Raw genomic sequence first — 25,117 nt, forward strand, 5'->3', positions numbered from 1 at the left:
TAGCCAGGCAGGAAATCCAAGAGAGAGATGGAAGAAAAAAGGCAGAAGCAGGAAGAGACAACAGGCTACCACCCAAGGAGCAACATGCCAGTAGACTGGTAACCCCACAACCATGTGGCAAAACATAGATTAATAGAAATGGGTTAATTTAAGGTGATAGAGCTAGCTAGCAAGAAACTTAAGCCACTGGCCATACAGTTTATGAAACCTTAGACTCACAAATATAGGATAGATAGGATATCTTCTTTAATTTTGCCAAATACAAATAGACTAGATATTATAACTATAATTCTTGCTTGATAATTGTTTTGTTATATGTAATTTTACTATGTTAAAGTTAAAACCTTCCTTTAAAAAAGGGGGGAGGGGAAGTGCTGTGGATATCTCTCTGTATAAATAAAATGCTGACTGGCCAGTAGCCAGGTAAGAAGTATAGGTGGGATAAACAGAGAAGAGAATTGTGGGAACAGGAAGGCAGAGGAGGAGATGCCAGCCTGCTGTCCACGGAGCAGCATGTAAAGGCAACAGGTAAAGCCATGGAACATGTGGCGACATAGGGAGTAACAGAAATGGGCTGAGTTTAAGTGTAAGAGCTAGGCAGTGGTAGGCCTGAGCTAATGGCCAAGCAGTTTAATTAATATAAGTCTCTGTGTGTTTACTTGGGTCTGAGTGGCTGAGGGACTGGCCAGTGAGGCAGGCTGGGACACAGGAAAACTTCAGCTACCTGGACGGTGTGGCTGGCTGCAGGTGCTCGGGAGGGTTAACTGCCTTTGCTTTGGTTCATCTGCAGGTTACTCAGCGGTGATCTGAGGTGTTGACGGTTGACTGGTCACAGAGTTAGATGCCCTGCCAGCTCTGGGTCTCATTCACACAAGTTGAGACATCAGTGTCTCTGATCACAACACTTCTGCTGTTGGCTTTTGGTCACAGCAGGCTTCCCTCCTCACCTTTGTCCCGCTCACAGTGGACAGGGAGTGAGAACTCTGCGCTCACATGCAGAAAATCACAAGCCCCAAAGCCATTCTTCGGGTCCTGGTAGATTTTTGGCACCTGATCAATAATGTGGATTTCAAAACACTCAAATGGGCTGGGTGTGTCAGGTAAACGGCAAACTGTCTGCTTGGTGTATGTGAAACTTAGATTAAACATCAGTGCCACAAAACAAACAAACAAAAACAGAGCCACACCCTTTCTCAAATATACCATGTTACACATCTGAACAAATGTTTGCATTGTAAATTGTTACTTTAGTAGGGTCTGGTGAGATGTCTCAGCAGAGTTTTTGTTGTTTGGTGTTTCGTTTTGTTTTGAGACAGGGTCTCACTATGTAGCCTTGGCTGGCCTGGGTCTTGCTATGTAGACCAGGCTAGCCTCTAATTCACAGAGACCCACCTGCTTCTGCCTGATAATGGGATTTAAAACATGCACCACCATGCCTGTTGAGGACCAATCTTTTTTTTTTTTCCAGACAGGGTTTCTCTGTATAGCTTTGCACCTTTCCTGGAACTCGCTCTGTAGCCCAGGCTGGCCTCCAACTCACAGGGAGCTGCCTGGTTCTGCCCCCCCCCCCCAGTGCTGGGATTAAAGGCGTGCACACCACCACCACCACCACCACCACCACCACCACCACCACCACCACCACCACCACCACCACCACACCACCACCACCACCACCACCACCACCACCACCACCACCACCACCACCACCACCACCACCCAGCGAGGACCAATCTTATTTTAATCATGTTCTTATCCTTCCCTTTCTTCCTCTGGATTATTTTGTACATACTCCTAGGTATTATATCATTTCAGATCAAAATATTTCAGCGTGTACCCCCGAAGGCATCTTTCTCTCTTATTTTTTTTTTAATTATTTTTTTCATTTCTCTTTATGTACATGGATATTTTTGCCTGTGTAACGCTTGTGCACCACAGGCATGCAGTACCAGAGGAGGGCAGAAGAGGACATCAGATCTCTTGGGACTGGAGTTACAGCCGGTTATGAGCAGCCATATAGGTACTGGGAATCAAATCCATGTCCTCTGGAAGAGCAGTCAGTGCAGTTAAGAGCATAATTGTCTGGCTAAGTGAGTTTTCCAATTCCTCTTAATCTGTCAATTAGATTCCCTTCCTTTTTCTTTAGAAACTATTCGATAAAGAATGTTTGTTTTGTAGCTCTAAGGTCTGCACTTTTCAGACTGGTCCGCACGGTGTTATTTCGCACCACCCTCTAGTCTCTATTTCCTGTAAATCTGTGGTCGCATCTGTAGGTTAGTCAGAACACGGTGGGCTCTGGACAAAGCCACCTCCATAGGCGCCGCATTCGCTCCTACCAAGGGGCTCATCTCACCGATCTGTCTCTTGCAGAAGGACCTTTTAAAGGTGAATGTGATCTCTACACGAGGACGCGTCACCGTCCAGTCTGAGGAACGTGGGTAGCAAAGCTGGAAAATGATGGTTCGAGCTGGAAATAGTGTGATCGAGCAATGAATGATAGGCTTGTGTGGTGGGTAAACAGTCCCTGAAGGAAACTCCCGAACTCTTCTGGGCAAAGAACACCGCCCGGGGTGACTAATGTGAACGGAACAACAGTGACATTGATGGAGAAATTGTGTGTTGCTTCTAAAATCAGCTTTGTAGTGTGGGTGGACGCGCCAGGCGTCTGCTTATAGTCACAGGTCCCTCTTCTGGACCCCTAAATGTCCCTGTGTGTCGCTCTTAAGTTTTAAAGTGGGAGATGCTGAAAAGCAGGCACACCTAGCACCCCACCGAGGCCCCTCGCCTTGGCTCCATCCCACAGCCCGGCACTTCCCAGCCATCTGGAGGTGCTGACAAGGGTGCTTGGGTTCCACCCAGCTCCTCCCCGCCCGGTTTGCTCCATCTCCATTACTAGGCCAGAGTGCGTTCAGAGCACGAAAGGGGTGAAGGATGCTTTCAGAGCCGTCAAGAGAAAAAATGAGGCACTTGGGGAAGCTCCAGACGGCGCAGGCGCAAAGTATCCAAGCTGGAGGGCCGGCTGAGGGGACGACGCTCAGAGGTCCCAGTTCCGGCTCCGCGGAAGGAGTTCGCATTCGAATTTTCCATGTGGTCCGTGGCAGACAATTGCGAAGTCCCGCCCACCGCTATCGCCCCTCCCCTCCCCATGACGCAAAGAGGAGGAGCCTCTGAGTCTCGCTTCGCGTCCGGGCCGACTACGGCCTGAGCTCCTCCTACGCACGCGCAGATCGCGAACTCGCGCCGGCGCAGTTCGGCCCCAGCCGGGCGGTCGCCCCTCCCCCTCCCTAGCAACCGCCTCCCGCTCCCTCCTCCGCCCCTCGGCCTGGTGTGCGCACGCGCACCCCTCCCGGGGCTCGCCCCTCCCTCCCCGTCACCCGTAACAACCACTCGAGCCCTCGCCGCGCCCCTCGGCGCTCCCGCCCCGTCCCCCGTCCCCGGAACCGGCGGTCGAGCGGCGGCAGCCGAGCCTGTGGCACGGCTCTCTCCCCGCGGAGCCGCCGGCATGAACGCATCCCGCCTCCCCGCGTCCCCGACCCGGTCCTTTTGACAAGAGGTAAGCGCGCGTCGTCGTGGAGGACTAGGAGCGTGCCCGGGTCCCCGCCCCCGGCAGGGTCCCTCTGCCGCGGCGGCCGCGGGCGCTCGCCCTCTCCGGGACGGCAGAGCCGCCCGGGTCCCTCAGCCGCCGCCGCCCCCACCCGGCCCGCCCCCTCCGTCCAGCCCCGGCCTGCAAGGAGGCGCTCCCCCGGGGCCGACCCTGGGCTGATTTTCAAACACCAATTATCATGCAATAGAGGCAGCCCCGGCCTCTGGTGCCATTTGGCGGTGGTCACTCCGGATGCCCGCGCAGGGAGTGGATCGGGATCAGGCCCCCAAAGCCGAGAACCGGCCCGAGTTCAGGGAGCTGGTGAGCAAGCTGGTCCTTCCGTGTAGTCACTTTGGGGTAAGAGTTTTTTAATACAGGCATCACGTAGTGCTTGCATCCTCTCCTATCCGTCAGCACCTGGTAATCATTCTCCTTTTATTTGGGAGATACCTGAAAACTAATTTTCTCAATTACAAAAAAAAACGTAAACGATTATTGGATTCCCCACCGAGCACCAGCATTGTAAGGTTTACGAGAGTGAATGGAACGCGGTCTCCGCGCTCCAGGACGCGTCAGCGCTGGGATCAAGATTAATGAAGGCTTGAGTTTGGAGGAGAACTGAGGAGTTTGGTTCACGGCCTCATGGTTTGAAAGCTGGGAGTGTAAGATCATCTCACAGAGATGGAATCAGGAACGACGAATGGCATGCTTGAGGTCACCCAGAGTTATTAGCCTTTATAGTTTTTCAACTGGTGGAGGGTGGTTTTTCAGCATAGCCTGCTCCTTCTGAGTGCTACGCCACGCCAACATAGCAGAGAAAGTTGCAGAGCTGTTTAAAGCATGTAAACAGGGTAGAAGTGCAGCGATATAGATTGCAATTCTCTGAAATATATCGGTATAGATTTGTTGTTTGTTTGTTTGGTTTGGTTTTTTTAGAGACAGGGTTTCTCTGTGTAGTTTTGGTGCCTGCCCTGGATCTCGCTGTAGACCAGGCTGGCCTCAAACTCACAGAGATCGCCAGCCTCTGCTTCCCGAGTGCTGGGATTAAAGGTGTGCGCCTCCACCGCCCACCGCCCACCGCCAGGCTCATTGTTTGATTTTTAACAGCTGGAATTTGTGGTGGTTAGATACTCGATACCTGAACTTTTGAATGTCTTTTCACCATATTGAGATGTTATAACATCCTTACTGTTTGGACCTCAGCAGGACTGGTGGGCTCACTGGGTTCTTTTTTTTTCTTTTCTTTTTCTCCCTCTCTTTTAAGTAGGTGAGCAAAACGTTCCAGATGACTCTGAACACAAGGGTGTTTGCAGAGAAAGCCAGCCTTGCCGGCACTAGAGTGATTATGTATGCAAAGGAGGGTTCCTTGACCTCAGGCTTAAGCATGTAGTTGATTACTTTGCAGGATCACAGCTCCAGGAGGCTGGAGGTTCTTGGAGCCCCTTGAGTAGAAGCTGGGCAGCTTCCCTGCCATTGGTAAACAGTCTCTGAAATTGGAGCATGCAGTTAGAAAACAGGAAGCAACAAAGTTCCCTTTGAAGCCAGCTCTTGAGTATGCCATAATTTGAGAAACAGTAGTCCCATCCAGTGTCCGGTCCCCCATCTCCATGTCATCCCCAGAGCTTATGTCTTAACGTGTTACTATTTTTGTTTGGCTCCTGGTGGAAGTTGTTCAAGAGAAAATAGTTAGAGTAATTGAATCCTAGGATTTCATTGCTGTGGAGGATTAGAACTCCTGACCCAGGGATGCTGATGTAGGGGTAGAGGGCCCCCTTCAGACCAGCGTGGCTCCATCCATGTGGGCCTCCTTTTCGGTTTCTTAATGCCTTGTTACTTCACCCATCAGAGTATTTTGGCATGTCATCTTCCTTTTTTGTGTGTGTGCTTGGGATTATGACATGTGGGTGGTCTCTTTAGGATGGGGCATGGTCCGTGAATTCAAACTCACTTTTTTCTGTAATGTGGTTATTTATTATACATATTTTTGTTTTTCAGGAGTAAGAAGATTGCTATTAAATTACAACCATGGTGCAAAAATACCAGTCCCCGGTGAGGGTGTATAAACACCCTTTTGAGTTAATTATGGCTGTAAGTACTTCACAATTCAGTTTACTCTGCCTTCTTTTTGAGATTAAACTCGGATGATCTGCAAACAATGCTCACTGTTATCATTGCTTCTCTTGCTCTGCTGTTCTTGTGATTGGGACTTGTGTCCAGAATCTTTGAGCCTCTGAAACTGCACATCTGTGCGTTTGTGCTTTTGCAATGTTTCTGGGGTGATGTGCGCTTGCATCATTCTCTGCTTGAGAACACAGAAGTGGGGTCCTGACCCAGCACTTCCTGTGGACTTTTCTGGTTGTCTTTGTTCAAGTAGCTGCGCACAGGGAGTGCGGTTTCTCCCTTGTGATGCTTGTTTGGGTGAGAACTTGGTCCTGAGGAAAGTCACCTCCATTGGTCTCAGAGCTGAGTACTGTACATTGGAGTCTTCCCTACGCGTTAATGAGCAGCACTGTTCAGTAAGTTTTTCCACCAAATAGTAAATCCCTGATTCAAACCCAGGGTCCACAAATGGGGCGGTTAAAGTGTTTACTTTGTTGTCTGTCAGAACTGGGCTGACAAGCGTTTTCCTGGAGTGAAAAGAAGCCGAGCACCATTTTCAATCCCTTGTAAATGGCCGCAGAGCGGTTCTTGTCATCTCTTTTGCGGCACTGTTAAGGTGTGAGGCCCATATGGAGATGCATGCCATACTCAGGAGAGCGCATCTGTCATGAGAATTACGCAATCCGAGATGCACCTGTGGCACTGGCACCAAGCTCGGAACACGCGCCGCAGCCCAGCAGGGAGATGAGCGCTGCTGCATTTGGGGCCCTTCCTGTCCGAAGGAGTACCCAGGCTGGCCTGGGACTGGAGATCTTCCTGCCTGGGGCTCCCAAGTGCTGGGGACTACAGCTGTGCACCGATAACCCTGGCTGCTGCCCTCCCTCCTACCCCCTGCGTGACTCTTACCTGTTTCTGCTCCTTATGTGGAAAAGCTCCGGGATTCCTGTCCTTGGAGCATCTACTTGGCATATGCTTTGATATTAGTTAGATCTATGGTCTTGAAAAGCAAAATACAAACTCATCTCAAGGGAACATGTCTTGCTTCTTTTCCCTGATTGAAGTATTATTTATGCACGCTGAAAAGGCCTCATGCAGCTGTGCAGTTAATCAGTTTTAACAATAATCGCCCACACCTCTGTCAGGACAGGACATTTGCATCCTTTACCACAGACAGCTCCTTGTACAGCTTCTTTGTCAGGTGTGAGCCTTGGTTGTTGTTATGGGTAGGAGCTTTGTAGCCTAAAAATAGTTTTGTATTTCCCCTAAATATTTTATGTGAATGATTTGTGAGAAAGACGCTTTTCTGTTTGTGTGCTGGCTTGGCTTTTGGTTGTATGGGGCAGGGCAAACCGGGCCCCCCCCCCGCCCCCCCCTCACCCCCCGCCCCCCCCCCCCCAGCCGGCTTGAAAGGAGTTTTGTTAGAGGACATGGGTGAAGTGATAGGAATCACACAGAGGTTCAGGAATTCCTGCTGGGACAGGCTGGAGCCTGGTGGTGGAGGGTGGCTCTTGGGAGCAGTTAGCTAGCTTCTCCACATGGGACCCTGCCTGCTCCCTCTGTCCCACCACCCACTACTTTACTTCCTCCCTCTTCCTCCCTTGGGGCCTGCTGAGCTGGCCACAGCCTTGGGGTCCAGTTGAACTCTGGCATTTCTTGTTGCAACTTCAGTTTTTGTGGAGCCGGTTCCTGTTACATTTCCTACTTCACATTAGGGAGAGAGGGAGGGAGAGAGAGAAACAGACTGGACCCATCCTCTTCTTGGGCTGAGGCTGCGGTGTCCAGGGGAGTCACCTGACCTTTCTTCAGTCAGGGAGGCGGCGTGGGGCAGTCCCTGTGTGGAGAGGCACCAGGATGGGGCTGGCAGGTTATGTTTGCCAAAACGTGGTGTTTTAAAAAGCTTTGTGTGGGCTGGTGAGGTGGCTGGTTGGGGAAGGCGCTTGCTGCCAAGCCCAGTGAGGCTGACCCACATGTTGGGAAGAGAGAACTGATGTGAGCAGTCGTCTGACCACCACACTTGCACTCTGGCACGCATTCTACCCCTCCCCTAGGAAATGGAAAAAGATGTTTGTTTGTGTGTTTGTTTGTTTTCAAAAGTCCTGCATTGAGTCTGTGATCAGAGGCAGAGGTTAGCTAGCCTCTTCCTACCCTGGATTTCCTAAAAAGGTGTATAGATTGCTTAGTGTTCAGACTTCCTGATTTCCTTTACTGTTTTCAAAATTAGGAAGTTTGCTTTGCAAATTTTATGCATGACTTTTGCATAAATTCAAATTTGAAGCCACCCCCAGTTTTTAAAAACAAGTCACTTGTAAACTACTTTTGTTTTTGGCAGTGGGTAACTTCCTCTTGGATTGTTAGGTTTTTTCTTAGGTCTGAAAATAAAATATATTTCCTTCCTCCTCCCAGAACTAGGATTGTCGTTGTCCAGTTTTGTACAGCATCTCTCGCCCTTTCCTGACTGTGGTTTTGAGGCATAAGAGCCTCAGCATTTACTTTGTTTTATTTATTTATTGTTGTTATTATTATTATTATTGGTTTTTCCCCCAGCAGGGTTTCTCCATGTAACAGCTCTGACTGTCTTGGAACTTACTGTGTTGATCAGGCTGGCCTCGAACTCAAAGTGCCTCTGCCTTCCAAGTGCTAGGATTAAAAGTGTGTGCCACCATGCCCGGCTATTTATTTATTTTTATTAAGGCAGACAGTAGTGTATTGTGTGTAACCCAGTGGCCCTGAGAGTCCCACCATGGCTCATCCGTGGAGGGGAAGGGAGCGCTAAACAGGTGCATTGTCCTCTCAGAGGAGAAGGCGGGAGCGAAGGAACCACTCCATTTACACCTTTGTTCTGTGAAGCCAGGGTTTGTGATTTCAGAGTGCAGAAAATCTTCAGGTGAACATTGCTGACTACAGACAGGAATCACATATTTTAATTGCATTTCTGTTGAATTAATGAAAGTTCATTATTGGCTTGAGTGTCAGCAACATTTTTTTAAAAAATCTTGTTAAGGTTTCATTAGCTCATTTGAATTAAAAAATGGCATTTAAGCAAACAGAACTGAAGTGACGGTTTTGAGCAAGCATTTGTGACATTCTGAGGTGGGTGAGGGGAGTTAGTGGGGGATGAGATGCTTAGCTCAATGTTCCTTTCATCTCCTGCGGTCCTACTAATGCACATTCCAACATACTTTGTGAAGGTTCTGGGCCACGGTGGTGTCCCCGGCTTCAGGTTTCAGCCAGACACATTTCCTGGTGTGGCTTATCCTTCTTGCTTCAGCTCCCTGGCCTGTACAAAGGGTTTATGGTCTCCTGGGAGTACCTGGTGCAGGCTACAGATCGGGGTCAGGACCAGGCAAAGGTTGACATACTGGGGTGACAGTGTTTCATTTTAAAAATTCTAGGACAAAACGCAAGTTTTAAAGCTCAGCCAGGCAGGCGTAGCGGTGTGTGTGGTAGCGAGAATCTCACGTTCAGCCTGCCTGGGCCGCAGAGTGAGACCCTGACTCAGAAGTGAGACAGAGACTTTTAGGTACACCGCTCCCCTCCCCCCAGGGTTAAAGACGTTCTGGCTGGATGTGTGAGAGGGGAGCTCTGGAGCGGTCATGGCATGAGAGCGCTGGTGTTTTTTCTGTCAAGGACAACTGTCCCTTTGGACAGTTGAGATGTGTGATGGAAGGCTCTGGCGGCTTCTGCCCTCCCAACACTCACAGCTGTCTAGTCCTGCTCCTGCCCTGGCCTCCCTCCCCCTTTTCCGCACTTCTGTTCCTCTGTCCCTGGTGGTACTGCTTGCCACAGAGCACCCCCTGGATGCCGAAGTTCGACACCCTGAAGGTTGTGCCTGTGGATTGTGCAGTCTGTCCCCGCTGTCTCTCAGCCCCTGCCCAGCCTGAGCCCTTGTCCCTTAAGTAGTAGTGACCTGGTTACGTGTTCGTTTTCCTCCTCTGTCTTTGAGCCCTTCAGGGCACCCTGTGGACCCCACTACCGTGGGTTCTGGAGGTGATTTCCTGCTACCTGCTGTTCCTCCAGGGCCCTGCCTGCCTGTGTCCGGCCCTTTAAGATCATTCTGTTCTGGCATGGTCTGTGAGCCTGGTGCCTCTGCCCCTCCGCGTCTTTTTATATTCCTTCGCCTCACATGTTTGCCTTTCCCATCTGTCTCTTCAGATCTTGTTCAGCGTGTCCTGCCCTGCTTCCTTGATGCCTCTCGAGGCATGCCTCATGCCCCCCCCTTCCTTTTTCCCCCCTTCACTGCTGGGGGATGAACCCAGGGCCTCACGCATCCTGGGCACGTGCCCCACTGCTGTGTCTCACCCCACACTTCCGACTTGTTCTTAGTATTACATCAGCTGTAGGTACTTGGCTTATGATTGCATTGGCTTTTCGAAGTGCCAAGTGTTCCTCAGAGTGGGGGTGCCGCCCGTTGTTGCCCTTGGTCCGAAAGCACACAGGCATGTGGGGCCCGACCGAGCAGCAGATTCCCACTTGTTCACCTGAACCCTGAGGACGAGGCTCTGTGTGGATCTGGTGGGAACTCAGATCTAAACTGCAACTGTGACCTGTTCTCCCAGGCCTTTGTGTTTTCTCTGTGAGAGAGAAGCAGTGTGCTGGGTCCTTAGGTTGTCCAGGGCGTCACCGGAGAAGGCCCCTCTGTGATGATGAAGTGTGATGCTCCTTTTTCCTGTGAGGTGTGCAGAGCTGTTGGTACACACAGGGCCGGCAATGGAGTGGCTGCTGCACAGTTGAAGAATATGAAGTCTTCATTGCCAGTGTGGTTGTTGATTAAATAGCCCACCAAACACACACACTGTTTCTTCCCATTTCCCGTTTGCGTCTTACAGCCTCTCTCTAAAACAGCTGAAAGGAGGAGATAGAGATTTGCACAAGTCTAGATGCAAATTCCACCAGCCCCAACTAGTTTGTACCCTAGTGAATAGCCAGTGGTGGACTAAAGGCCACATCCTCCTCGGCCTTTTTCTGGTACCCCTTTGCCCACGTCCAAGTATCAGACAAAATGAGTCCCTTTGTACACACAGATGGTTCTGCTGTGACTTTTAGCTCAGATGGGCATTTATCTTTAAGCTTTATTATTACAGCCATATGTAAACAAGAGGAGAGGGGAGCCTACTGTTTGCTAATAAGTCCCTGTGGACTCTGTGGGGTGCTAGGCAGAATCTTAAACTAGAGTGCATCCTGAGGAGGCGGCTCTGCTCCCTGAAGGTGGGTAGGGTGGGCTGCCCGCTGGGATCTGCAGATCAGATCATATACAGATGAGTATATAGTGTTGAGTATATAATGTTGTCATCCAACCATTTGTTGTTTTTTATATTTATTTTATTTTTATGTGAGTATTTTGCCTGCATAGATGTAGGTGCACCATGTGTGTGCTTGGTACGCTCATATGTTAGAGGAGGGCATCAGAACCCCCCTAGATTTGGAGTTCAGATGCTTGTGAGCTGCCATGTGGGTGCTGGGAATTGAACCTGAGTCCTCTGCAAGAATAGCCAGTGCTCTTACCTGCTGAGCCACCTCTCCAGTCCCCTTTTATCTTCTTGAACTGCCTTTTCTTCCCTTCACCTTAGGTTTCATCCTTGGGTCTTTTTCTGTTTCTGATTTTAGTTTCCAATTTTGTGGTAATTAGACATGATATTTGCAATTATCTGTTGTTTGACCTCAAACAGCCTGGTGTGTGGTGAGTTCCTTTCTCCTTTTTCCTATGGATATGTGGTTTAGGCTGGATTTAGACTCTCGATCTCCCTGCCTCCATCTCCAGAGTAGCTGAGATTCTAGGGCCCGGGCCTAGCTAGAGTTCATTTCTACTCTCACAAATGAGCACATGCTCCCCAGGAGACTTCCTCAGAGCATCCATGCAGCCGGCATGATGGGGCCTGGGGTCCCGGTGGCTTGCACGTTCCTGGTCATTCCCTGATGAGTGCAGATGCTGTGGACGTGCTGTGCTCTCGGATGAGGTTCAGCATAGCGCCCTGCTGCATTCGGCAGAAGCTGAGGTAAGTCAGCTGACTGACTTGCTGTTCAAAGTGGGCCATTCTCGTTTGCATGTGGGGAGCAGGCCTTTCCCGGCCTTCAGCCCACTCCTTTGCACGCCAAGTCAAATCATGTTTACTGCAGGGGGCGGGAAGGGAAGGGGAGCATTATGGGTGCTATAGCATTTTTTAGAGAAATGAGGCAGGATCAGATTTAACTCCAACAAAAACAAAAACAAATCTCCAGACATTGCATTTTGGGAAATTTCAGGCATACACAAATAAAGAGAATTGTAGACTGCCGTGTACTTATCACCCAGTTCCCAAGTGTTATCATCTTGCAGTGATTTTCTGCTGTCCTCTTTGGTACCCCAAGTCAGGTTGTTGTTATGGGCAGTATTTCTCCAGCTCACAACATAACCATGTTGTCACCACAGTTAATAGTCCTTCCTTGGTATCGCTCACTCCACCACCTTCTCAGGTCCCTAAAAAGAAAACAGGGCTATGGCTTACTTCAATGGTTCTCATCCTGTGGGTCTCGACCCCCTTGGGTCGCATATCAGATCTTTACATTACAATTCATAATAGCAAAAGTACAGTATGAAGTAGCAATGAAATAACTTTATGGTTGAGGTCACCACAACATGAGGAACCATACTGAAATGAAAGAGTCACAGCACTGGGAAGGCTGAGAACTAACTGCTGGCGTACTTGTCTCCTGCTTCCATGTGGTGCCTGTCTCTCGGCCCACCCTGTCCCCAGCTCCTGTCCTCCCTTTGCATTCCCGCCTCTGATTTGTTAGGGAAACTGGGTCATTTGTCCTGGCTGCTGCTGCAGCCTTTTGCTGATTTCACTGTTCTCTTAAGCCAGGAGGCAGAGAGGGCCCAGCCTGAATACAGTCATTTAAACACGTTCTCCATCCTCCAAAACGTGGATTAAAACCACTGTTCCTGGTCATTCCCTGATGAGTGCAGATGCTGTGGATGTGCATGCCAGGTGCCCAGTCTCTTTAGGTTAAACTGGGCTGTCCTATTTATAGTTTCTTTTTAACCTAGTGACTTGGGTCACATGCTCGTACTGAGCACCATGGCTGTATTGGCACAGTTTCTGTGAAGTGTATGCAGGAAGCTCTTGGGGGAAGACTGGTCCATGGGAGGCATTTCGGCCAGGTGTCCACTTGTGCTGGTCACTTGGGCTTTGCCCTTTCCCACACTTCTTTCTTCCGGCCCTTCATGAGAATCACTGTTGTAGAGAGACAGGTTAGAGTAGGTGGCAGCTGTTACAGTTGGCATGTATTTCTTGTGTGTTTCTATTGGTGCTGTGGTAGCGAACATGGCAGGTACTGCCTGTCACCCTTGTAAGGGCAGGATTAGGGGCTGCCCCTAATTCTTAAATTAAGAATTAAATTCTTCATTTAAGGAAGATTGTATGCAGTTCCTGTTAGTTCCAGCTACCGAGGAAGCTGACGCAGAAGGATCACTTAAGCCCAGAATTTGAGACCAGACTGGGCAACATAGTGGGAAGTTGCTTGGAGGAGGGAAGGGAAGGAAGGGAAAAAAGCTGCTTTTTGTCTGTCTGCCTTTCACAGTTACTAAAGTCCATTTTGCTCTTTACCCTGAATATGTATTAAGCAGTTTGTCTTAAGAATGAGTCAGTCTTGGGAAGAATGCTGGTGTGTCTGCGTGACTTCTGGGAACAGTTGATTTTATCTTTTTGTTGGGGATTGAACTACACTAGCTACATCCCAGCTCTTGGTCCTGCAAGTTGGGACAGAGGTCACATTGGAGCATCTTTTGGTCAGATGCGTTTGTGATTTACACTTGGATCGTGTCCCAAGAGCCTCTGGTGCAGATCACAGTTTGCGTTCATGCTGAGGTTGGTTGTTACCGTAGATGCCTGAGAAACACGTTGCCACATAGCACACTGTTTCTATTAGTTTCTTGCTGAGCACGCGGTTTGTTTTAAGTAACATTCTTAACTCTTGAGTGAGTAGTAATCTGATTTTTTTTATAAAAAGATGTAAGTCTGAGAAGTTATTATTAAGTGAGTCTGTTTTCTTGGTAGCTGTTACTCTGTGATGTCAGTTTTCCTAGTCATGAAATGCTTTTCTCTCTTAAGTTTCTTGCCTGTACACATATTAAAACCAAGGCCAGAACTAACAGTTTCAGGTACGTATATTCAGAAGTAATTGATTTGGGGATAATGGATCCTGCAGCACTTGCTTCCGGACACCATCACCTGCCTTTTTACTGGCTGACGTCATTGTTTAGAATAACAGTTCTTACCATTCTACATTCACACAGCTGAACCAGAATTTTTAGGGTAGGCACACAGTCTGGGGTCTTGCCATCAGGTACTGGTAGTTCTGAAACCTGCTCAAGTTGGAAAGCTGCTGGGTCAGACCATTCACAGGAAGTTAGGAGAAAGCAGGTGGATTCAAGTTACAGCATTTTAAACTTAAAATCCCAGAGTACGGCCTTCACTGGGCTGTGCAGTCTGCTCCCCTGTCTTTTCTTGTAGGGAGTGCAGCATGCCCTGGGGAACTGTCTCCGTGCTCTGTGGCCTCCTCCAGAGTGCTGGGTTTTTGGGTAGTTAAGTAACTTCAAAGATACGTTAATAAATGGGTGCTTCCCTGTCTTTAAACCATGTAGATGGCTTTATTTGCTAATTTTAGGTAGATTTGTACTATATGTTAAATTTTTGTGGTTGTAAAACGTGCATATAATAATTTCATTTTAAAGCATTTTAAATGTATAGTTTAGGGTATTAAATACAGACATAATTAAATACAGTGCCTCCATCTTAACCATCATTTCAACCAACACTGTACCCATTAACCAGACACTCACACCCCAGCCATCATCTCCCCTCCTTTGTAGGCAGTGCTGGGATGGAGTCCAGGGCCAAGTCCATACTAAGCAAGGACCTTACCACCTTACCCACCCTAATTCTGTTTCCTGTGTCTGTAAGTCTGTCTTCTCTTTGGTTCTGCAAAGATGTGGAGGCATTTTTGATCTTCTGTATCTGCTTAGCCTGATATTTTCAAGGCTCCTCTATGTTGGATCAAAATTCCTTCCTTTTCTTTTTCTTTTTTTGTTTATTTGTTTTTGAAACAGGGTCTTACTATGTAGCTCTGGCTGGCCTGGATCTTTCTGAAACTCAGAGATCTGCCTGCCTCTCCCTTCCAAGTGTTGGGACCAAAGGTATGCACTACTACAGTTGGCAATTTTATTCATTTTTTTTTTTTCCTTTTTTGGGGGAGCGGGTCAAGGTTTCTCTGTATAACAGCCTTGGCTGTCCTGAAACTTGCTTTGTAGACGAGGCTGGCCTCTAACTCAGAGATATGCCTGTCTCCGATTCCTGAGTGCTGGGATTAAAGGCATGTGCCACCATGGCCGACTTAATTTCGTTAATTTTCAAGACTGGATAATGTAATCCATTGTGTATGTACATATCCATTCATTGATTAACATTTTGGTTGCTTCTGCCTTTTGACTATGAGGTATAATGTACATTTTAAATACTTTTAAACATGTATTCTGTGTGTCTATAATGTGTGTGGAAGTGAGAAGACAACCAGCAGGAGTTGATTCCTTCTGTACACCATGAGGGTCCCAGGGACCATGCCCATGTTCAAATGCCTTTCCCTTCTGAGTTATCTGGCCAGCCTCTGCACTGTACTTTTTGATTTTGTTAAGATTTATTGTTGTGTGTATCAGTGTTCATCTGCATGTATGTATGTGTACCACATGTGTGCCTGGTGCCTGCAAAGTCCAAGAGTGTCAGATTCCTTGGAATGAGTCACAGGTTGCTTTGAGCCACTATGTGGTTGCTGGGAACCAAACCTGGGTCCTCTACAAGTACTCTTAACTGCCAAACCATCTCTCCAGCCCATACTGTACATTTTTACTCTAATATTAACAACAATAATAATAATAATTGCATTCCTCTCCATGTGTGTTGTTTTGTTTTGAACTTGTTTGTTTGAGGGCATGGTCTTGCTCTGTAGCCCAATCTGACCTCAGATTCATGATTCTCCTGCAGTGGTTTCTTGAGCACTGGAGTTAAGGCGTGTGCATGCAAGCCCAGCTCCAGCCCATCCTTTACCTTGGGTAGACTCAGACTAGTTCAGTCATTCCAAGGAGAGGGTGATTTACATCTTTTCTGTAGTGTTGGGACTCAAACCCAGGGCCTTGTCCATGTGGCCCTTGCCTTTCCCATCCAGCTAGCCCCCAGCCTGCTGTGGAAGTGGGATGACGAAGCAATAGCTTTCCACAGGTGGCCCTGTCTGTCCCCTCGAGGTCTGGCGTCAGTCAGGACTGCTCTTGACTTCCTGTCTTCTGTGACTGAAGCCTGAGCCCCTCAGGCTCTGATGCGGCAGAGCTGATAGCAGCGCTCTGCGGGCCCTTGGCTGTCTCGGCCAGCTCCTCCACCGGCCTGCTGACTCCACACGGCTTTGCTTGTGGTTCCTGACACCAGATACTATTTCCATAGCTCATTGCATTCTTTTATGTGGGCAAACACATGGCATTTTTAAAGCTGACAGCTGCAGTTCCCTGGAACACCAAATGCTTCTTCTGAAGGCCATGGATTATCTTTTATGCTGTGAAAAGTGAAACAGCTCTGCTGAGTGGATGGAGCTTGACTTGAAGGCCTGCACAACGGACTGACTGTTGGAGGTGCATTTATATTTGGTTTGTTCCGTTCCGTTTTATCTTGCTGTCTCGCCTATGCTGGCCTCCATCTCCATCTCCATGGGAGAAGGACCCTCAGCTCCCCATTGGGCCTTCCGCCTCCACCTCTCAAGTACTGAAGTGACAGGCGTGTGCCACATACCTGGTCTGGGAGGGTCTGGTGACTTGAGGCCAGGGCTTCCTGCATGCTAGGATGCTAGGAGAGTAGTCCCCACACTGAACTGCCTCCAGCCCTAGTGTCCCTTTATTCTCTAGTGGGGACCGGCCAATGTTGGGATTTTAATTCTGCTTATTGAAAAATTTGCGTCAGCATATAGAGTTCTTTTGCTTTTCCACATGTTTGTGGCCAGGCGCTGTCAGGCAGCAGTGGTTTGCTTTGTTTATTTTTCTGTGAGCAGCAGATAATGCTGTTTTAATAGTTGAACCCTAACACAAAAGAGTGGGATTAACATGCCGCTGATGTGTTAGAGCCAAGTATAGCGCGAGCTACTTCGTGGGCTGGAAATGCAGGAATGAGGATTTCAGCGGAGGGAAGTGGTGGGCGGAGTAGTCTCCAGGCTGCTTAGTGGAGAGAGCCAGGGTAGCGTCTTGTCCTGACCAGCAGCTGGGCTTGCATGGGTCTGTGCCCCAGTTGTCATGTCCAGCTGCATGTGTGCTGTTGCTGTGGAGTTTGCCCTTGAGTGAGGTGCCCTGCCCTCCACTTTCCTGGCATGATTGTTTTTGATGTAGGGTCTGGCCATACTTGGCTCAAACTCCTGCCTGAAGTCCTCCCACCCGTCTCCTCGAGGGGCTGGGAGTGCAGGTGCTGGTCCACTGGGCTTCCTTTACTCTGTTTGTACCCATTTAAATAACATTATAATAAACAGCTGCTCAGCACTTGGGATGGGGGGAATATTTTATATTTTAAAAGGGCTGTCAGCTGGGAGTAAGGGTGGTACGCACCTCTAACCTCAGCACCCAGCACATGGACTGTACAGATGGGATGTTTGAAGCCAATCTGGGTGCATGGTAAGACTCCCATCGGCCAGGAACGTGTCCTGGGCACAGAGAGGTTGCTTTACTCTTAGGAATCCACATCGGCCAGGTCCTTAAAACTGGGTTTTGTTTGAAGTCCAGCCAGCGGTTGGTAGTTGCAGGGGGCGGGGACATGTCCTTGTATTAACCTGCCTGTGTCCAGATGAGTGGGCCGTTGACAGAGGGGTCTTGAACATGTACAGGAGACCCTTCTGTCCCTGTGGTGTAGTACTTGGGTGCTGTGGTCCTCTGAGGACTGGGGAAGTTGTCCTCTCATAGTGTATAATCCAGGCTGTCTTTGATCTTGTGGTCTTCCTGCCTCAGCTTCCAGAGTACTGGGATTACAGGCGTGAGACACCATGTATGGCTTTAAAGAAACTTTAAAGAACTTTAAAGAAACTTAGAGAGTATTAATTGTGTAGCAGTAAAGCAAAGGGAGGACCATGTGTCATTGGGGGTGGAAAATGATTCTAAGCCCAATATCCACCTTCTGGAATCTGGTGATTCTCTGGAGAGTTGACACAGCTCATTCCCTTGTGTGGGTTCTCAGGTGTGTAGTGGGCAGCAGAACTGTCTCCACAGGCTGTCTGATGAGGCCATCTGGCTTGGCCTAGAGACCAGCCTGGCCTCCTATGTGGCTGACAGGGAGCCTGCTGCTGAACCAGCTTTTGCAAAGCAAAGAGCACAAGTCCAGGAACAGTAGCTAACATAGGAACATGCTGCAGTGCCACATTATTGATCAGACTGTACAAATGAGTGAGCTTTAAAACTGCCGGCCAAGAGACTGCCTGTAAGCAGAAGTTTTGGTCCCACCAGCAACTCCCAAGTACCTGGCAGCTGCTTCCCAAATAATTGACTCAGAGGCTTAATATTACTTATAAATGCTTGGCCAGTAGCTCAGGCTTATTACTAACTAGATCTTACATGTAAATTAACCCATAATTCTTATCTATGTTTAGCCACAAGGCTTGGTACCTTTTCTCAGTACCATATTCTCATCTTGCTTCCTCTATACCTGCTGGCAACTCTGACTCCCCCCTTCCTCTTCCCACAATTCTCCTAGTCTGGCTCTTGCGCTCAATCTCTTCCTGCCTGGCTACTGGCCAATCAGCATTTTATATTAAATCAGTTTGAGTGACAAATCTTTTGTTTGTTTGTTTGGTTTTGGTTTTGGGTTTTGGTTTTTTGAGACAGGGTTTCTCTGTGTAGTTTTGGTACCTGTCCTGGATCTCACTCTGTAGACCAGGCTGGCCTTGAACTCACAGAGATCCGCCTGGCTCGCTCTCCTGAGTGCTAGGATTGAAGGTATGCACCACCACTGCTGGGCTTGAGTGACAAATCTTTACAGTGTACAAGAGAATTATTCCACAGCAACTGCCCCAACTGGAGTGGGCTGACTGTGTGCTGCAAACTAGAGCAAGCCAAGCTCTCCTCCAGCCCTTTAGACCTTGGGCAACACTCAGTTGCCCAGGGGCCAGTTTACAGTCTTGCTTTAAGAGACTTCCCCTTGAGCTGGGCAGTGATGGTGCACTCAGAGGCAGGCAAATCTCTGAGTTCGAGGCCAGCCTGGTCTACAGAGTGAGTTCCAAGACAGCCAGGACTACATAGAGGAACCTTGTCTCAAAAAACCAGAGAGAGAGAGAGAGAGAGAGAGAGAGAGAGAGAGAGAGAGAGAGAGAGAGAGAGAGAGAGAGGGAGAGGGAGAGGGGAGAGAGAGGAGAGAGGAGAGGAGGGAGGAAAGAAAAGGAGAGAGAGAGAGGGAGAGAGAGAGAGAGAGAGAGAGAGAGAATGAATCCTCCTTTTTCTTCCCTTGGTTTCTCCCCACCTCACATCCCTCCAGGCTTACCTGTGCCCTGCTGTGCCAGTCAGTGCCCCTCCCTGGTGTTTCATGGCCCTCTGGGTTTCTGTCTTTTAGGTGGACAGCGTATGTCAGCCAAGGGCCATCTGGGAATTTCAGGCTCTCATTTGCCCTGTCATACTGCCTTCCAGTTAGTCTTCAAATGACAGGCCTTGGAGGAGGACCACTGAGCGGCATACATGATGGTAGAGGGGAGGGGACGGAAGCAAAAATCCAGAAGTCAGTGGGAGCCATCCTGCTGCTGGGGTCAGGTCTCTAGTACCAAACTGCGAGAGTGCCCAGAAGGCTTTTGTCTTGAGAACAGTAGTGGACTTTCTGGGGCTCTGGGAACCCAGGCTAATGTTGACACTTATTCAGGCCACCACAGAGCCCAGTTCCTGACATGAGTCCAGATTGTGTTTCCTCATTGTGTAGGGAATGTTAATACTATTAGCAGCAGGCCTGCTTCAGGACGGCCTGTATTAGGGGCACATTCTAGAGGACACCTCATCACTCAGAGCCCCAGTCTGTGTCTCATGAACCTTCTCTTTCTGTCTTTTCACCTTCGGGGCTGTATTCGTGCTTCAGCAGCAGTGGAATGTCCTAGCTCACCATTGAGCCCGATCCTTGCCTGTGTGACCAAGGGAGAGAGACCAAGATGCCGACAATTACATCTGGTTTCTTTTTTATGGTTGGCGAATTACACATTAAAGTAACTGGTTTCCAACAAAGCCTCATGAATTTTACATCTTACATTTAGGGTCCTGGGGATCATTGTCATGTGAATAGATGAACACAGGTTTTTATATGGTGCATTTTCAGAGAACCGCTGAATGAAATCCTTACTTTGGCCAGGCCTAGTGTTTTCAGCCTGAAATCTCAGCTACTCTGGAGGCAAATTCCAGGCCATCCCAGGAAACTTAAGGAGACCGGGTTTCAAAATAAACAATAGAAAAAGAGTTGGGCTAGAGTGCCATAATGAAGTGCTTGCCTGGCGTGTGGGAAGCGCGACCAACATGCAGTGCTTCAGGGGAGGAACCCCGAGAGCTGAGCCTTAGTTGTGAGCTGTGGGCAGACTTGGAAAGGCTCTCCTTGCTCTGCAGAGCTTGGCTGGCCTTGGCAGTGTGCCTGTGCCTGTACTTCCTACCGCTTCCTGCCCCGAGGAAGTTAGTGTGCTGCCATAGCATACTGCGCTGTGAGCCTGTCATGGGACAGGGTCAGAAACACTAGGCAGTTTCTAATCTCTCAACAACAGTGCTTTAAGTTGAGGAAGATGAAATGGCAGCCCAGTGAGCAGTCACCTTCCCTAGAACATTGTGGGTGTGCCCTCTGTGTGTGTGTGTGTGTGTGTGTGTGTGTGTGTGTGTGTGTGTGTGTGTGTGTGTATGCGCGCGCGCGTGCATTCGAAATCCTGATGCCGAGTCTTCTCTTGTGGTTTGAAATGGTATCTCCCTGTCCTGGGGAGGACAGAGCAGGGTCCAAAACCCAGAAAACTCACTGTACTTCCTCACTTTAACATGCAGAGATGGTATGAGCTTGCCTTTAATCCCAGCACTGGGAAGGCAGAGATAGGCAGATTTCTGAGTTCGAGGCCAACTTGGTCTTCTGTTCATAACAGCAAAATTAAATTATGAAGTAGCAATGAGATAATGTTATGGTTGGGGTCACCGCAACATGAGGAACTGTATTAAAGGGGCACAGCATTAGGAAGGCTGAGAATCACTGCTCTTGAGCCTCCCTCCTCGTCCTAGACTTTCCCCACTAGTGTCCTGTGTGGTGTGACTTCTTGGTGATGAAGTCTGGTGACTTAGAGTCTGCTCAGAGCCAGCCACACTCCCCTCCCCCCCAGGTACTCTGCTGTGTGCCTGTGGTGTCATGAATCTGCCATGCAAACTGTCCTGAAACATTTCTCCAGCTTCAGTATATTACTTTTTGGAATGTTGTTCAATGGTGTGCATCCCACCCTGACTCAAGCATTTTGTCTGATGGTAACAACGATGCTGGCAACCCTGCCGCAGAGCTCTGTGTGTAGTAGGTAGGGATCATAACCCAGAGAAGCTACCCAGAAAGGTGAGGAACGGTTATCTGCAGGACGTAAGCAGGTGCAAGGTGTGGTGTCCCCAGGCTGCTGTCTGCGATGCCAGTCTTGAGCTGTTCAGACAGCAACATGAATGAGGACAGGCTGAGTTTTCTAATTAAACTAAAAAGCAGAAGATGCAGTTAACCAGACGTGCTTGGTTATACTTAGAAGTTTATTTTAAGACTCAGTTGCTCCCTTCAGTCTGTTACTGTTATTAACATTTCTTGGTGGTCTTACCTGGGAATTCTTTTTTTATAAGATTAAGAAAAAATTATGTCTGGAGAGATGGCTCAGAGGTTAAGACCATTGACTGCTCTTTGAGAGGTCCTGAGTTCAGTTCCCAGCAACCACATGGTGGCTCACAACCATCTGTAATATGATCTGGTGCCCTTTTGTGGTGTGCAGGCAAAAACATGCAGACAGAGTACTGTATACATAATAAATAATTTTTTTTTAAAAAATTACATCTATGTGTGATTGCCTACATGAATACATGCACACACCATGTGTGTGCCTGGTGCCAACGGTCAGAAGAGACTGTCAGATCCCCTGAAACTGAAGTTAGAGATGGTTGTGAGCTGCCATGTTGGGACTGGGAACTGAACCCAGGTCCTCTGCAAAAGCAGCAAATGCTTTTCATCACAGAGCCATCTCTCTGGCCTCTTGCAAGGGAATTCTTAAAAGAATAATACAAGGATTTCTGGGTGTGAAGTTGACCTGGCTGCAACACCTGTCACCCCATTGATAGCTAGGGCTGATTGGTTTGACTGATCTGGTTGGCTAGTCCAGTGTCCCCTTCCTCCAGCACTGCTCCATGTTGAAGAGGACAATGTTCTCCAAATAGAGGAGGACTGGTCTTCAGTCAAGGGTGTACAAGTAGCTGCACTCCCCTGCTAGAACCCCCTAACAAGCTCTCAGAAATACAGGTATTTCAAGATAGACTATCTAGATGCCCTTGGTAAATCAAGGCTTTAGCTGTCGAGCTAATTGGTCCTTATTAGGTTCAGCTAGAAGCCACAGAGGCAGTGTGGAGCAGTCTCTTCCACATAACCATATACAGTCGATTTGAGTAGTCCATGTCACCGTGGGCTCAGGATGGGCAGGAGGCCAGTCTTGGTTGCATTGAAATTCTGCCCCCCCCCAAAAAAAAAGCCAGGCATAGTGGCTTTGTAGCCCCATCACTTGGGAGGCTGAAGCAGGAGGATTGCCACAAATTTGAGGTTAGACAGGGTTTCTCTGTGTAACAGCCCTTGCTGTCCTGGAACTCGAGTTGTAGACCAGGCTGACCTCGAACTCACAGACATCTGCCTGTTTCTGTCCCTGTCCTCCCATCCTATCCCCATGCCCTCCCCCCATTAGAGGCATGAGCCACCCCACCCCCCACCTCAGCACATTCACATTTTCATAGAAGCTTTTAGCTGAGAGCTGGCTTGGGATGCACTGGAAAGTCCTTGCATGTCCTTGCTTTACCGGGTGCACCTTGCGGGTTGAACATGGGGCGTTTCTGAACTAGATCACCTGGAAGGTGCGTTTGTCAGCACCACAGACTTTGGTGTTCTCTAAGGTGAAGTGCATATTTAAACTTCAAATAGGTTTAATTTTAGAGAAGGTGGTTGGGGGAATGGCTTGGTGTCTATCAAGTTTTCTATGCATGTCTTAGTTTGAGACTGGGGCTGATGATGGAGAGAGGGGACTCTGTAGTCACCTAGCTGATTCCCCCATGCAGTCTGTAGTTGTGAGGCCAGTGGTGTAGACTTGAGCTTGGAAATGGCTGCTTGGATTGGGTGTGTAGTGAGGTGTGTCGTAATTAATTAGGCTATAACTTTCAAAGGGGCTCAGTTTAGAATTGTAGTTTTCTTTAAATGTATTATTAAGTATGGACACAATGTTGAGCAAGGGCTCAGCATCTACCACGAGAGGCTCAAGAGTTGGAGGCAAGCCTGGGCTACCTGGAGAGACACTATCTTAAAAACAAAAACCGAGTGTGAGCACCCAGAAGCCCTGGAACTTGGAACCTTGGTTTGTTAGTACTGAGCAGAATTTCAGACAGGGTCTTACTGTGTAGTCCTGGCTGGCCCAGAACTCTCTATGTAGACTAGACAGACTGGTCTTAAACACAGAGAGCCTCCTGCCTCTGTCTCCCAAGTACTGGGATTAAAGGTGTGTGCCACCAAGCCTGGAAAGAGGCAGGTTTTGCTGTGGCATTCTGTCAGGAACACACAAGCCCACAGAAGAATGAACTGTGATCTAAAGTAGTTTTCCCTGGGGAGCGGGCACTGTCATTACCTAGACTTAGGTGTCCGTAGGCCTTCAACCCTCCCGAGTGGCACTGGGGTTAACGCCAGGCCCTGCACTTGTAGGCACGTGCTGTACATCTGAGCTGCCCCTGCAGCCCATGCATTTGACTGGCAGCCATAGGGCCAGGGCACCGGAAGCATTTGTGGCCCTCCTAGGAAAGCGTGCTTGGTGCCAGAATCGCAAAGGCTTCTCTGGAGTTGACCAGCAGCTTGCCACCGCCATTATCTGGACAGGCAGGGCTGGGACTTGAGTCAGTCTGCCTCTCGAATGTGTCCAGTGTTTGTTTCTTGGTTGGTGGCGTTGGATAGGTTATGGTGTAGATTATTTACTCACTGATTCCCCCCCCCCCCCGGGGTAAACCTGTGTCTGATAAGCAGGGTTTTTTTGGTCATATCTAGTACCCCAAAACATCTCAGCTGTCCAGAAAACAGCTAGCTTGGTTTGTTAGCTAAATTGGGTGTGAACTCAGTTCATTTGGGGTGGGGTGGAGCTGTTCTTTAAACAGGATTTCTTTGAAATAACTTTTTCTGGCACCGTGCAGCACTCAGCTCATTAATTCGAAGTCGATCCGCCTTCACTAAATACGGTTTTCTTTAGCACAGTGCTAGCTTTTAATATGTCAACATGGAATCCAGAAGTCGGTTCAGAGCTCAGAGCTCTGTTGCCACCTCCTAAGCTGCAGGCTCAGAACCCTTTGAAAGGGGAGAGTGGGTGTGGAAGTGGGAGGAAGGGTTAGTTCCCCAGGAGCGGCTTCCTTCTCGGGCAGGCAAGTGGATGAGGCCCTAGTGTTATTTTTCAAACAGTTGCTGCCTTAGACACCAAGTGTGCAAACGATCACCACAGCTTTCTCTTTCCAAAGCCAGTCTTCCTTTAAAGGGGCCTCAGAGCATGCCTGCCCTCTGAAGAAGTGATGGGTGCTGGCGTCGGTTGGTTCTGTTCAGCCTTCCTTGCCTTTCATGTTGCTGAATGCTGGGTGTGCTTAGGAAGCTGGATGTGCCCTGGGGAGACAGGACAGCTCTGGGCTTGCCGCTGCCCCCTGGCTCTTGTGTGGCCCTTGGGGAAGAACGCAGCTTTGAAAGTAAGAGACTTCCTGTCCGGCCTCCATATCCATCCAGCCCGTGAGCTGGAGTGGCGAAGGAGACGTTAGAGAGGTTTTGCCCTGCTGTCCTGTGTGGGGCTGGGGCTCGGACAAGCACAGGTGTGTTTTCTGATGATTTCCTCATGGGCAGTGGTGGCTTAACTCTTGGTGAGGACTGCCTGGGTCCTGCACACTGCAGGTGTGTCCTGTCTTGGCTTCTTGGCCCTCCCATAGGATAAGCTAGGGGAAGTAAGTTTCCATAAGAGCGGCTTGCTTCTGTCTTCAGGGGCTGCTTCTCCGCTGGCTGGGAGCCCCGTGGGTTGCAGCTGCTGTTGAACTGAACACTAGGTGTTGGTGTCTGTGAACTCTGGAGACTGAATTCACGCCAGCCTTCCCAGTCTCCTTTCCCGTAGCCCTGTTTCCAGTGCTCACAGTCTTCAGGACTCATTGGCCATGCTGAGTGGGAA

At 49.0% G+C, this 25,117-nt stretch overlaps 1 protein-coding gene across 4 annotated transcripts in view; it reads left to right on the top strand.

The window, feature by feature from the left end:
- The first annotated feature begins 3,316 nt into the window (after positions 1 to 3,316).
- Sec14l1 (SEC14 like lipid binding 1) overlaps positions 3,317 to 25,117 on the top strand; it is a 46,441-nt gene continuing 24,640 nt past the window's right edge. For 2 of the 4 annotated variants that reach the window (XM_006990250.4, XM_006990251.4), the window contains exons 1-2: positions 3,317 to 3,550; positions 5,576 to 5,668. In XM_006990250.4, the coding sequence (XP_006990312.2) occupies positions 5,606 to 5,668 (63 nt within the window). In that variant the 5' untranslated portion in view covers positions 3,317 to 3,550; positions 5,576 to 5,605. Of the gene's footprint in view, positions 3,551 to 3,748; positions 3,938 to 5,575; positions 5,669 to 25,117 lie in introns of those variants that run through there. The other 2 variants (XM_076543811.1, XM_016008553.3) reach the window with 2 other exon arrangements.

This window comes from Peromyscus maniculatus, chromosome 8 (assembly GCF_049852395.1).
Source record: "Peromyscus maniculatus bairdii isolate BWxNUB_F1_BW_parent chromosome 8, HU_Pman_BW_mat_3.1, whole genome shotgun sequence".
In the NCBI taxonomy this organism is placed as follows: Eukaryota; Metazoa; Chordata; class Mammalia; order Rodentia; family Cricetidae; genus Peromyscus; species Peromyscus maniculatus.